Source organism: Vicia villosa, linkage group LG5 (genome assembly GCF_029867415.1).
Source record: "Vicia villosa cultivar HV-30 ecotype Madison, WI linkage group LG5, Vvil1.0, whole genome shotgun sequence".
In the NCBI taxonomy this organism is placed as follows: Eukaryota; Viridiplantae; Streptophyta; class Magnoliopsida; order Fabales; family Fabaceae; genus Vicia; species Vicia villosa.
The window spans coordinates 5,467,483-5,480,550 of record NC_081184.1 but is presented as its reverse complement, the minus strand read 5'-3'; the positions used below and the strand labels follow the sequence as shown (position 1 = coordinate 5,480,550).

Here is a 13,068-nt window from a genome sequence, read left to right as displayed (position 1 = left end):
CATGAACATAGAACTTGCAAAAATAAATTTAAAAAAGGTAAATTCTTTGGTACCCTTTAGTTTGAGTTGGGTACCGGTACCCTTAGTGTTAATTGATTTAAAATTTTAATTTTTTTAAAAATAAAATAATATTAAAAAATGATGTGGCATTGAATATCTTCATTTGATTGGAGGAAGGTACCGGTACCCAACCAAATTCAAGGGTACCGGAGTGTTCACCTTAAAAAAAATTTTAATATAAAATATAAACTACTTGGTGTATTATTTTAGAAACAAAGCAAAACGAAACCAGTTACATTAAGATTTTACCTATTCATACACCAAACTAGAGATTAAACCTAAAACCCAAAATCCAAATTTCTCAGACATAGCTTCCAACCAAGATAGGTTTCTTCTCCTCCTTCTCTTTTTCTTCCCTTTCCTTCGCATCCTCTTTCTCCTCAATCTCCAACCCTTCCAACCCATCCACACACGGTCCCGGCACTTCATTCTCCGGTTCAATTCCATCCACAACATCGCACTTATCGTCTTCAGCAGGCGTCGGATCATCGATGCAAGCATCATCGCCGGAGAATATAGATGCGGCGCCTGATTTCACGGCGGCGGCGGCCTTGAGAAACGCCTCGTGGATTAAATCTGGCGGTAGCGCGGGATCTTCGAGACCTGCGTCTTCTAGACGCGGTGGTATAATCTGGTGCAGCAAATTTGATTGATTTTCGGTGGTCTCCATTTTTTTTTGTCTCAAATGATTCAAGATAAAGCGCTATTTGATATACATATATACTACCGTTGAAGGCGGTTATGGTGTGTGGGCTTTTTTTGCTGGGCTTCTAAGTTTATGGCCCATTATAGTTTTTATAACCCATTTTAATATTAAAAAAACATCAATTTTGTTAGAAAAACACATATCAATAATTAAAAGTTAAATATACCTATACCAGAAGGCCTTCTTGATCATGTTCTTGGTTTACACGTCCCTTTTGGTGGACAAAAATGCAAACTACGTGGACGTAAGATATCTCCGGTATTTCATGGATTTGGATATATTGAGGGAATGGAACTGGGGGCGACTGTTTGATATACCTATACCAAAAACTGAATGAAACCTCTAACTGAAGGACGAGATAACTTACAAGTTTTGCCACACTGCTGACGGTACCTTTCATTCCAACTATTAAATTTAATTTACTATTAACAATTTGTTAATAATTTACTATTAACAAATGTTATCGAGTGCCTTAGGCGCACTCTTTAAAGTTTTCATATAAAGAAAATACTCTCTAAATAAATTAATCAATTCAATTTCCAATGCACTAAATACAAGTTTTGTTAATGAAACATGCATTTTTGCTCATTAAAAGAAGTCAATTATTTCTATTTTTAATGCATTAAATACAAGTATATTCAACAAAACATTCCTTTTTTAAACTCTTAACCAGTACCCCTGGGGCACTCGTTAGCATTTCCCTTTTTTTCCTTTTTATTATTCGAGAATATTATGTGTTTATTATCGCTTTTTATTTCTTATCGTTTTTGCGTTTGCATTTCATTTATCATTTTAATCTAATTATGTATCAAAACTTTTATATATATATATATATATATATATATATATATATATATATATATATATATATATATATATATATATATATATATATATATATATATATATATATATATATATATATATATATATATATATATATATATATATATATCATTGTCCAGGATTTCAGATATTTCAGATATGCATTTCTAACACATTTCTCGCGTATTAAGGGTGCTTTCGAATATAAATCTCCGAAACAATCTCTTTTATAGTGCGTTCAGAGATACATCTCCGAAAGATATTTTTCACCCTACATGGTGTAAAAAAAAATTTCTTAATGTTATCCAATTTTATCTTATTTATAAATCTTAGTTCTACTAACAAAACTCAATATTAAAAAAATCAAAGACCTCGCAATTATGTGAAAAATTTTAGAAGTTATTACCACTTCATCTAAGACTAAAAAATAAATAATTTTAATTTGAAACTTTCATCAAAAGACTAAAAAAATTTAATTTTAACTTGAAACGTTTAGCCTCTGGATTTAAATTTAATTTTTATAATAAAATTTATTATGCAATTCATTTTCACATAAATATATTCAAACATAACCACTTAATATTCCAGTTACTTTTAAATAAAATCAATTTTACAAAATTAATTTTTATCAATGCAAAACCAAGCATCGAATAAGTGGAATCCACTTAAACATTTGGGAATATCCTACATGCTTTGGCACCTTTATTTTGAAAGGGGAAGGAGGGTTAGGAATATTCTTTAATAGTGTGTTGCATCATCTTCATTAAAAAAATAAATAAATGGAAACCTTTGATACACTCTCAACCAATCACAAATCTAATGATGGATTCACATTGTTAATCCAAAGCCAAAAAATTATGAACATCAATGCAATAACTCCCAAAAGCACACAACAATAAATTCACCAGTATACATTTCCTCATTCAGAATATATTTTGACAAACAATCGAGATCAAGACAAATAACCAGAAAAAATTTAACAAGATGAACATCTAACCCACACTACTGAGATACAAAACATTCCTTGGTTTTACCATTGCTAATAAAAATAGCTGCTGGCTCATAATCATCGAGGGACAATTTGTTCGCATCAAACAATCACAGAACTCTCTCTACTCAACATTCACAGCCAGTAGATCTTTGTTGTCGGCCACCATTGCCCACATCGATTGTGTCGGGCAGATACCTGGAATAATCAAGAAACACCACACTTAAAGATATGACATTTTTATGTAAAAGCAAGTGACATGGCAAAATTATAAGCCAATACATCATCCACTAGTAATTCAAAATCCAACCATTAATGAAAAAATCTACTAATGATAAAAGATTAAGTTCCTCCAAGGCAAAACAGGATTTAGTTACTTTATCTCAACTGTTACTGAGAAGATCAACTATTGGTATTCGAACACATCCATGATATGTAGTAGTATATATGTTGGACCGTAAATCAATCATTGATTTTCTCTTCAACGGTTATTACATTACCCTCTGAAGTAAATTACTCATTTTAGAGGTGTCAAATCCAATGAATACTGGCATGCATAAAGAAAAACCCGGTTCAAGAAAACTCACATTTCTTCTTCAGGTTCATTCTTGAGTGCATTTTTAGCTATACACTGGAAAGCAGCTTCAACATTAAATCCTTCTTTTGCAGAGGTCTCAAAGTATGGTATGTTTCCCTTTGAAGCACACCATGCCTTTGCTTTCTTCTCAGAAATCTGAAAAAAAAAAAAAAAAAAGAGAGAGAGAGAGATAGTTATGTGACATCTTCTGGTAGGTATAGAAGAAAATTTAAAGAGCCTGTTTGATTTGAGAAAATCTGTTTTGCTTTTGTTTCCCGTTTTACTAATATCTGATAAGAACATTTCTAAAATTATAAGACCCTTATTCACAGTGCGTAATATACAATTATGACATTGGAAAAGGAGTAACTTACAACTCTGCTGTTCCCACCATCAACATCAATTTTGTTTCCCAAGACAACAAACGGGAAGTTTTCGGGGTCAGATGGACTAGCCTGAAAGTCAAATAAATCAAGAGTTTCTCAAAGTTACTTTAATAAAAGAGATGTAAAAATATAACAGAGCGTATCATTGATTTGAGTTTAACACAGACACACCATCAGTGTAAAATAGTTTAACAGTGACATCCAATGAGAACTCATGATATGGCCGCATAAGACCACTCTGTAACTGCAATTCTCATTGGATGTTGAGTAAAACTAGTTTACTTCGGTAGTGCATATCCCCTTTTCTCTAATGATCAAACAAAATTACCTGAATGAGAAATTCTTCTCTCCAATGGTTAAGGTTTTCAAAAGATTTCAGGACATTAACATCATAAACTAGGACGCAACAATCAGCACCACGGTAGAAAGCCACACCAAGACTCTGAAACCGCTCTTGACCAGCAGTATCCCAAATCTGCATGTACAATTGGAATACAAAAGTTAAAAATAGATGTTATGTACATCAGAGAACATTTCAATCTTAAACAATAATAAATTTATATCATGCATTAATTCTGAGAATATCATGGCAAAAAAGATACAACCAAACATACATTGATCTTTCATCAAGTAGAAAGTGAACAAGTCGCAACAATCATCAAATATCATGCACAACGGACATCATTTTATGGTTCATTCAACAAAATGACATTAACTTTACAACAAAAAACTAGGATATTTTCTTTTCATTCAAAGTTTTAGTGTTATAACCTTTCACTTGCCTAACTTTGACAATAATCTGTTAGTATTGATAACAAATTGTAATCTGAGAGTTTTCCCATCAATGCAGAAGAGGTTGACAAAGTTCATAACTCTATTCATGAAATCCGAAAAACAAAACATTTTTGTAACTGGAAATAAAAACATCTCGGCAAAATTTGAAGTAGCACACAAACTAATAAGTTTGTTAGCTCTTCAAAAAGACAATGATTTGAACCAATGAAGATCTGAGCCATTTCAATTGAGGAACAAATTGATCCTTTCATGGCAGCACTTACGGCAGTGAAGGAGAACATCCATAGAGTTGTGATGGTATGCGACGAGCGTGAGTTAACAGCAACTCCACGTACAGGGTTTACGACGAGCGGGATCAATTGTTTTGTTAGAAGACAGGGAAAGCTAACTAGAGAACATAAATTCCCGAAAACACTTAAAAAAACATGTTTTGAAATTTTTGATAAATATTCAATCTATTTCAAAAATGCATTTCCAAAAACTTCCATAATATCTTCTCTAATGTCTATTTAACTATATTACCACCAATGAAGCACGGACACTCCGAACATGACTATGACACTGACACGGCAACACCGGTAATAATTTGAAAAATTAAATAAATTAGACGGAATCACAAGTGTCGGTGCAGTGCGGGTGTCCGACACAGATCCAAACACACAGACACGCATTTTTTCAGAGGTCTCGGTGCTACATAGATTACCACGGGTCATAAATGGTATACGATCACACATGGCTTCTATAAGCTAAAATTCATCTTAGATTATATACAAAACGGAGATGAAATCTATCAAATTGTGTTTATGTGTATCTCACCTGCAATGTGAACAACCTATCTTCAAATTGAACTTCCTTGGTGAGAAAATCAGCACCAATGGTAGCCTTATACTGATTACTAAATTTTCGATTCACATACCTAAATGCAAATCAACAAAACAAAACAAAAAATCATGACCATGCAAATCAAACATTTCAACAAATTACTAATCAAAATCCAAAATTTATACATACTGATTCATCAATGATGTTTTACCAACCCTGCAAAAGAAAAAACAAATCCAAAAAAAAAAAAAAGTCAATAAATTTGCATCTATAATTGTATGATATGAAGAAAATTGCACAAATCTGTTGAATCTATAACAAAAAAAAAAATATCTTTTCACAATCAAAATCAATAATTTCTATTTTTTTTTTCTGATAATTTCCTTTTAGGTAAAAATCGATTAATGAAGATTGGGAATTTGAATTAACAAGAATAAGAAGGAGAAGAAAATTACCCACTATCTCCGAGGATTATGACTTTTAACAACATACGGCGGCGAGAAGCCATGGGAGATCAGAATCAAAATCTTGTGGAAAAGGAAAAGGAAAGAAAATTGGATTGAATTGGAAGAATGAGAATTGTGATGTGGTTGAGATTTTTGTGCAAGAAAAGTAAGTTTTGAAAGACAGGTGGAGGAAGAATGGTTATTGGTGAATTAGTACTCACCTAGGAAACAATGAATGAATGCTACTCCAATTACTCTTTTGTTTCCTAAATTGCCCTCACTTGTTTATGTGACTACTTTTTTATTTTATATTTTGGAAAATACTTGCTACTATTGTTATGTTAACTTTTTTTTATTTCTAACTTTTTTTTTTAACTTTATTTTGTGGTATTTAATTAGATTTTTATTTATTTTAAATAAGACTTCTTGTACTATGTTAAAATAATAAATGGATCTTCTTGAGCTAAAAAGAAAATTAAGACATGTAGCCATAGTTAGCTCAGAATAATTTGCATTTTATATTTGAACAACAAATTAATGGACCTTGCTTCATAGAAACAAAAGTCTTGTAAGTTCTTCTTTGAGTTAAGGACCAGGCATGAAGCTGCATTATTCTATCGAAGTTTTTATAATTGGTTCATCCTGCTTTATAGAAAAATAAGCATTAAGGTATCTCTTTGGAATTAAAGACTAAGTCTGAGTCAACGTACTTATATCGGAATTTTCCCATACAAGTATATAAAGACTGGGGAGAGGATAAATCTATGGTTGAGGACTTAAGGGAAAAGGATATACTCTTGTATAGTAGGGTTATTATATTTTAGAGTATATTATTTAACGGTTGTAGAACACTTCGTTATGATTAATTTATGTATCAATGAGGATATGTGGCAATTAGGGCGAGACAATTTTTAAAGATTTATAGGAAAAAAATCTCAGAAACAAATGAGAATAATTAATAGGGAATAGAGTTAGAGCCAGAAGCATCAATGCGTGAAACAGATCAGCATGATCAAAGGGATATTCAAAAGTTAGCATACCAAGATAGTATCTACGAAGGTTGGCCTTTCACTCAACAACACAATGACGAAGGTTGGATATTCAAAAGTTGCATTTTGTGGAGAAGCCTGCTCCTATATTCCATGACCAACACAAAAAGGTAAGGGGAGATGGGGTCCCCTTGCCTTATTCCTCTTTTGGCCATCATAATATTGGATGGCTCACCATTGATACTGAACCTATATGAGACAGTGGAGACACCAATCACGATCCAATTAACAAAAGGCTCAGTGAAACCTAACTCAAGCAGAATAGTAGTGATAGCCTTCCAGATGAGCATGCCATATGCTTTTTGTAAATCAAGTTGAATGAGGCATCTTGGGGGACCATGCTTCCTAGAATATCCTTTAATAAGTTCAGTAGCAAGAAGAATATGTGAGTGAATCTGCTTACCAGGGATGAAAGCAGCCTGGTTATGGCTGGTAATAGATCCAATGATATTAGCAATTCTGGCAGTGAGGATCTTGGAGTAGACTTTATAAGCAAAGGTACAGCAAGCTATAGGTCTATATTCCTTTAGGTATTTAGCATCCAACTTTTCAGGGATCAAGGTAACTAGAGTGCTATTGAAAGCTTTAAACATGGTACAGTGTCTAAACCAATAGCATATAGTGTTGATAAGATCTCCCTTCACAATGTTCCGGCAGCTCTTGAAAAACTTGGCACTATAACCATCTAGGCCAGGGGCTTTAGAGTCACCTAAGTTATGGAGGGCGTCGTAAATCTCCTTCTCTTGGATGGGGTCAGAAGTTGCTGCCTTTGAGTAGTTGATAATTGAGGATCATCTCTCATAGCCCTCAAATCAATTTGTTGAATCTCTCTATCCTCATTTCCCATTAGCTCACCAAAATACATCAGCACTTCTTTTTCAATATCATCTCTTGAAGTAAGTTCAATTCCATCAGGTATGCACAAATACATCCTTTTCTGTTTATTTTTAGCTTTTAAAACAGCATGAAAGAAGTGATTATTACCATCTCCAAGTTTGATTCAGTCTACTTTAGATTTTTGCCTCGGTACTTTTTCCTCCATCTCTTGCCATTTGATAATCTTTTCAGTCTTCTCCTTGATTTGCTGCATAAGGGTATGATTCAGAATATCTCCTCCAAGAGCCTGTTGCAGACTAGTTAACTCTTGCCTGGTAGCAGTGACAATTCTCTGCACATCAGTCAATGGCTTACTCAGATTTTTGATAGTGCTGACAATCTTTTTAATTTCTGCCATAATATAAAAGGGGGGCTCCCTGTGATAGGCATATTCCAATTTCTAGCCACAGCTTCCTGAAAACATGTAATCTCGGTAACACAATTGATGAATTTGAAATTACTTTTCCTGGGCCTTGTAACACCCCATACATAATTGACTAGTATATTATGCATGAAACGTTAATAATTGATATTGAGTACATACAAAATCCAAGGATACAAGATGATCCATTTAAAATACAACATGAAATAATAATAATAATTACAAAACACGTGTCTTCAATGGATCTTGCACAACAGAAATATGAGATCAGACGAGGTTTTCGAGCCAACACCACTTCCAAGTCTTTAGTCCGAACCTGCTACTGATCAACCACTACCAAACTGCACCTGAAAAAAATATAAGTTGATTGGGGTGAGATTACTAAATCTCAGTGAGTCCTCCTATCCTATGGGTCCACTCGGTTCTATAGGGTACATGCATCAACAAAACCGAATCCACCATTGATTCGGGGTTGTCCTCACATCCGGTATAAATACGGAGCAAACACATGATTCGTCCACCATAGGAGTCATCATATCACAAGAACACAAATAGTACTCAAACATGTATGCAGACCCATACCCATGTACGGGGAATCCAGAAGTGGTAACAACCAAACTACCAAGGCTGCACACACACCCTCGGTGGGTTCACCCATGCCTATTTGCCAAGAGACTTGCACAAGCACCCTGCAAGAGTGATTAAATGGGTTCGCACAGGCCTACATGGCTGCGAGATGACCTTGCCTAAGAGGCGACACTGTCCCATTAACCATTTGTACGCACGTGGTGTTAACGGCAAGTGCAACACGCCGTCTCGACGCATGAGCCCATCCGGGTAGGAACCTAATGATATAGCCTACTTGGCATCACTAGAGATGGTTTACCTGTTATGCGTAGGCTTACTTAGCCGCATAACGCCACCATACCAAGCACGCAAGTGTGTTAACGGCAAGTGAGTAAAACCCCGTACGGAAACTCACGAGCACACTGCAACGGTAGTTCAGGTGTGTTAATCATACCAAGAACGTCAATGTGTTAACTGCAAGTGAGACACGCATCATAGACTCTCACGAGCACATCGCAATGGTAATTGGAAACTAGTCCATATACAATGGTGCCTTACCACCTAGCAGTGGCCCACTTCGATTCTAGCATACCACACGCATAACAAGCGTCAATCACACAATACAATCAATCCCGAATGTTTAACCGAAACAACGGGCATTTATGATCATTATCACACAAAGCATCATGCCACAAACAAGCAACCATCTCAGAACGTCAATCGAACGGACGGATAAACATAATATGATCATCATAAAGCATATCAATATAATGCATTAATTAATGATTCGCATATTGAGAATCAACACATCCATGATCATAAACAACATTAACATGTTCAAATACAATTTAAACAAGTCTCACCCGACTAAGGAGGCGTTCGGTTCTCTATTCGGAATGAAACTGCTCTCGGGGGAATTAGTAACGTAAAATCTCGCCCGACGAGGCGCACTAAGTGGGGTTCCAATATTATTAAATCAAACATTCTGATTTTGGGACCAATTTTATTATAAAGTACACGTCGCTAGCTTTCCAACGATATAAAGTTTGTGCAATTCCGATACCCGAGCCGAAAGTTACGAATTTCCGAAGTTTGCTGATTTTTCCCCCTGCGCCCAGGGTAACCGATTACCCAAACTCAGTAACCGATTACTGGCACTAAAAACAGTCCAAAATTGCATTTTTAACAGAGTAATCGGTTACCCAAAGACCCGTAACCGAATACCCTGTAGCAGAATCAATTTTCTGCATTTTAAAAGCTCTAAACCAGTCCCAATTGCCCTATAATCAATTCCAATCATCATGATTCAATTCTAAACGAATTTCCAACATGCAATAGTGATCTAATGTACACATTACATACATAAAACACAATCTAAGCATTAAAGCAAGCATGCATTACATAAAATCACCAATTAGCAATTAATCACATTTATCACTATGGATTCATAGAGTTATCACTCACACCCAAAACCCCAACATGCAATTTCCCACAAATTTTCCCCAAGTCTCTAACTAAGGACTCACCTTGCATCAATGGAGCTTTGGATGATGAACATGCTGCAATTGAGCTCCTAACTTGACCAAAATTCCAACCCCAAACTCATCAAACCCGCATCCCTCTATTCACACCTTCAGCATAACTGACACAACTTCAAGCTCAGTTTTCTCCTCCAAAACAGAAGCTATGAACGCGAACCATAGGTGCAAATCAAAGAGAAATTTGTTAGCTTTCCAATGGGACCAGAATCGTTACGATTGGAGTTACGAGTTGAGAGTTATACCTGATTTAGTGGAGGCTGCCATGGAATACGAAAATGGAACTTGAGTTATGAGTTCTCCTTGGCTCTAATCTCTTTATTCTCCAAAAGAAATGATTCTCTAACAAAGATATGCATCCCTCAATCCAAACAACTCCTTATGACTCATGCAAGATGTCTATTGTCCAAAATGCCCTCTAACTATGCCATAATCACAAAGTTGTCATCTTGTTGGTTTCTAACCAATATCCTTCTATTCCAACTTACTTTGGATTTTTCTACTAATCCACTTACTCTCACTTTTCAATTCAAATGGGTATCCTAACGGACACCGGTAACGGCTAGTTTTGGAGCGTCCCTGCTGTTTCTCCACCTCTTTCCGGTGTTCTCTCTTCCCCCTCTCATCTTCTTCTCTCCCCTGCTCCTCTGTGACTTCATCTCAACATGGATTTTTCATTGCTTTTCCCTGAAACGCGCGTGAACAACGGTAAACCAAACCCAATCAACGATGTACCTAAGGTTGCACCCTTGGGTGTAAGTAAATATTTTGCTGCTGTGGTCTCAAACAACGTCTGCGACATTCCGTTGAGCCAACTTCCTACGCCTTGTCTGAAAGGGGATAGGCTTGCTATTACTATCCCAGAGGAGGAATATGTGCTGGGAGTTGAGGCGTGTAAACACCATTTACATGGTAGGGTAGTTTGGTCCAAGGGATCCCAACCTCTCACGATGGTCAATCTGAAGAGCAAACTGATGGCGCTATGGCCGTCTCTTGGTAAATGGGGTGTGACGTCCTTAGGGAAAGGCTTCTTTGAATTCGCTTTCTCCTCTCTTGAGGACGTTCAGAGAGTTCGTTCTGTTAGTGCTTGGTCCATTCCTAATGGGGTTCTAAAACTGTTTCCATGGTCGAAGGACTTCATTCCATCTACGTTAAAACAAACATCAGCCCAGGTCTGGATTAGGATACATGGGCTCTCCCAGGAGTATTGGAGACCTAGAATCCTTTTTGCTATTGCAAGCAGTATAGGAACACCGATATGTATTGATTCAACATCAAATAAATCTGCTTTTGATAGGCCTTTTGGGCACTTCGTTCGTATTTTGGTTGATCTTGATCTCACAAAGGATCTTAGTTACAAGATATTAGTTGAAAGGGTTGGATTTGCCTTTTTTGTTGACATAGAGTATGAGAAAATACCGGAGTTCTGTGCGTATTGTAACAACATTGGACATTCCATCTCCAATTGCAAAAGGAAAGAGCAAGCTAAAGGTAAAGGCAATACCTCTGTGCAAAAACAGGACACAAATGTTTATGTCCCAACTGGAAAGAAATTCACATTAGGGGAAACATCTAATGCCAATAAAGACTCTACTCTTGTGGAGGATAAGATGGCTGAGAAAGAAGATCACATTCAAAAAGATCTAAAGGTCAACACGGAAAGAACAGATGCTGGATCTGATGGTGCCAATCTCAACGAGAATTGTAATGCTGTGATAGTGGTTCAGTCCTCGGACTCTGCAGAGGGTGAAGGTGCATCTGAAAGTGAGTATGTGGATGCAACACAAATGGTTAATTTTGTGCCTGAAACACAGTTAGAAGAAAAACATAAAGAGCAGGTAACTGATTTCTTAAAAGAAGCGTGGGATAATATGGAAGATTTAGATGATCCAGGTGTAGACCTGTTTCAGCATAAGGATTTCCAGTTGGTTTCAGGTAAGAAAAGAAGAAACAAAAGAAGTGTATCTACTAACAATACCAGGCTTGTGGCTGGTACCAAAAACCTTACTCAATGAATAGCCTCTTTTGGAATATTAGAGGTATTGCAAAAAGCTCCTCGAGACTGGCCCTAAAGAAGCTCATACAAAACAACTCTCCTGATTTTGTGTTTTTGGCTGAGCCTTGGATGGATTATAGTAATTTTCCTCAAGGATGGATGTCAAGGTTTGATCTCAAACCTTTTACTTTCAATAAAAGGGAAGGTCTCCTGCCTAACATTTGGTGCTTTTGTAAGTTGAATCTTAACCCTACCATTTTGTTTACTGATGAACAACATGTTTCTTTTTCCGTTCATGTTAATAACCAGGTCTTCTGTTATTCTGTTGTTTATGCATCTACATGTTATACTATTCGTAGAAAGCTTTGGCATAATTTAAATAGTTTAATCAATAACACTAATTATCCGTGGTCTTTTATTGGTGACTTTAATGCTATTATTAGTGCTAATGAGTATTGAGGTACGCATAATCCTAACAACACTCCTATGAAAGAATTTTTTAATTGGTCTGATTCAAACCATCTTATTCATTTGCCTACTATTGGGAATTTCTTTACTTGGAGCAATGGGAGAAAAGGTAGACATCTCACTGAGAAAAGATTGGACAGGGTCATATGTAATTTAGAGATGTTGGACTCTTGTAATACCCTTGTCTGTCATACTCTGTCCAAGGTTAAATCTGATCATTGTCCTATATTGTTGACTTGTGCTTTTGATCAAATTAAGTACAGATCCCAATTTAAGTTTATGAAGATTTGGACTTTACATGAGGAGTGTGAGAAGGTCATCAAAGACATCTGGAGCATCAAGATATATGGCTGCCCTATGTTCATTTTAGATAAAAAGCTGAGAATTCTTAAAGGGAAGCTAAAAGAGTGGAACAAAAGCAATTTTGGTAATGTGCAAGAGAAAGTTATGCAGACTGAAGTAGCCCTTAAGGATCTTCAGGATATCATCAATAGAGATGGGTACAATGACAATTTGCAGATGGAAGAGGCTAAAGCACAACATGAGTATGAAAAAGCTTTGATTCTTGAAGAAGAATTCTGGAAAGA

General features: G+C 35.9%; 2 protein-coding genes across 2 annotated transcripts; both read right to left on the bottom strand.

Annotated features, from left to right (window-relative positions):
• Window positions 1–230: 230 nt before the first annotated feature.
• LOC131606178 (uncharacterized) lies at window positions 231–765 on the bottom strand. The gene has a single exon (XM_058878448.1). It carries the CDS (start codon window positions 728–730, stop codon window positions 362–364), a length of 369 nt encoding a protein of 122 aa, XP_058734431.1. The 5' UTR covers window positions 731–765; the 3' UTR covers window positions 231–361.
• A 1,638-nt stretch (window positions 766–2,403) lies between these two features.
• LOC131601230 (ras-related protein Rab7) lies at window positions 2,404–5,839 on the bottom strand. The gene is made up of 7 exons (XM_058873005.1): window positions 5,615–5,839; window positions 5,349–5,375; window positions 5,154–5,253; window positions 3,871–4,017; window positions 3,531–3,611; window positions 3,167–3,312; window positions 2,404–2,777 (listed from the first exon to the last, which is right to left on the bottom strand). Exons 1-7 carry the CDS (start codon window positions 5,665–5,667, stop codon window positions 2,708–2,710), a joined length of 624 nt encoding a protein of 207 aa, XP_058728988.1. The 5' UTR covers window positions 5,668–5,839; the 3' UTR covers window positions 2,404–2,707.
• Window positions 5,840–13,068: the final 7,229 nt, after the last annotated feature.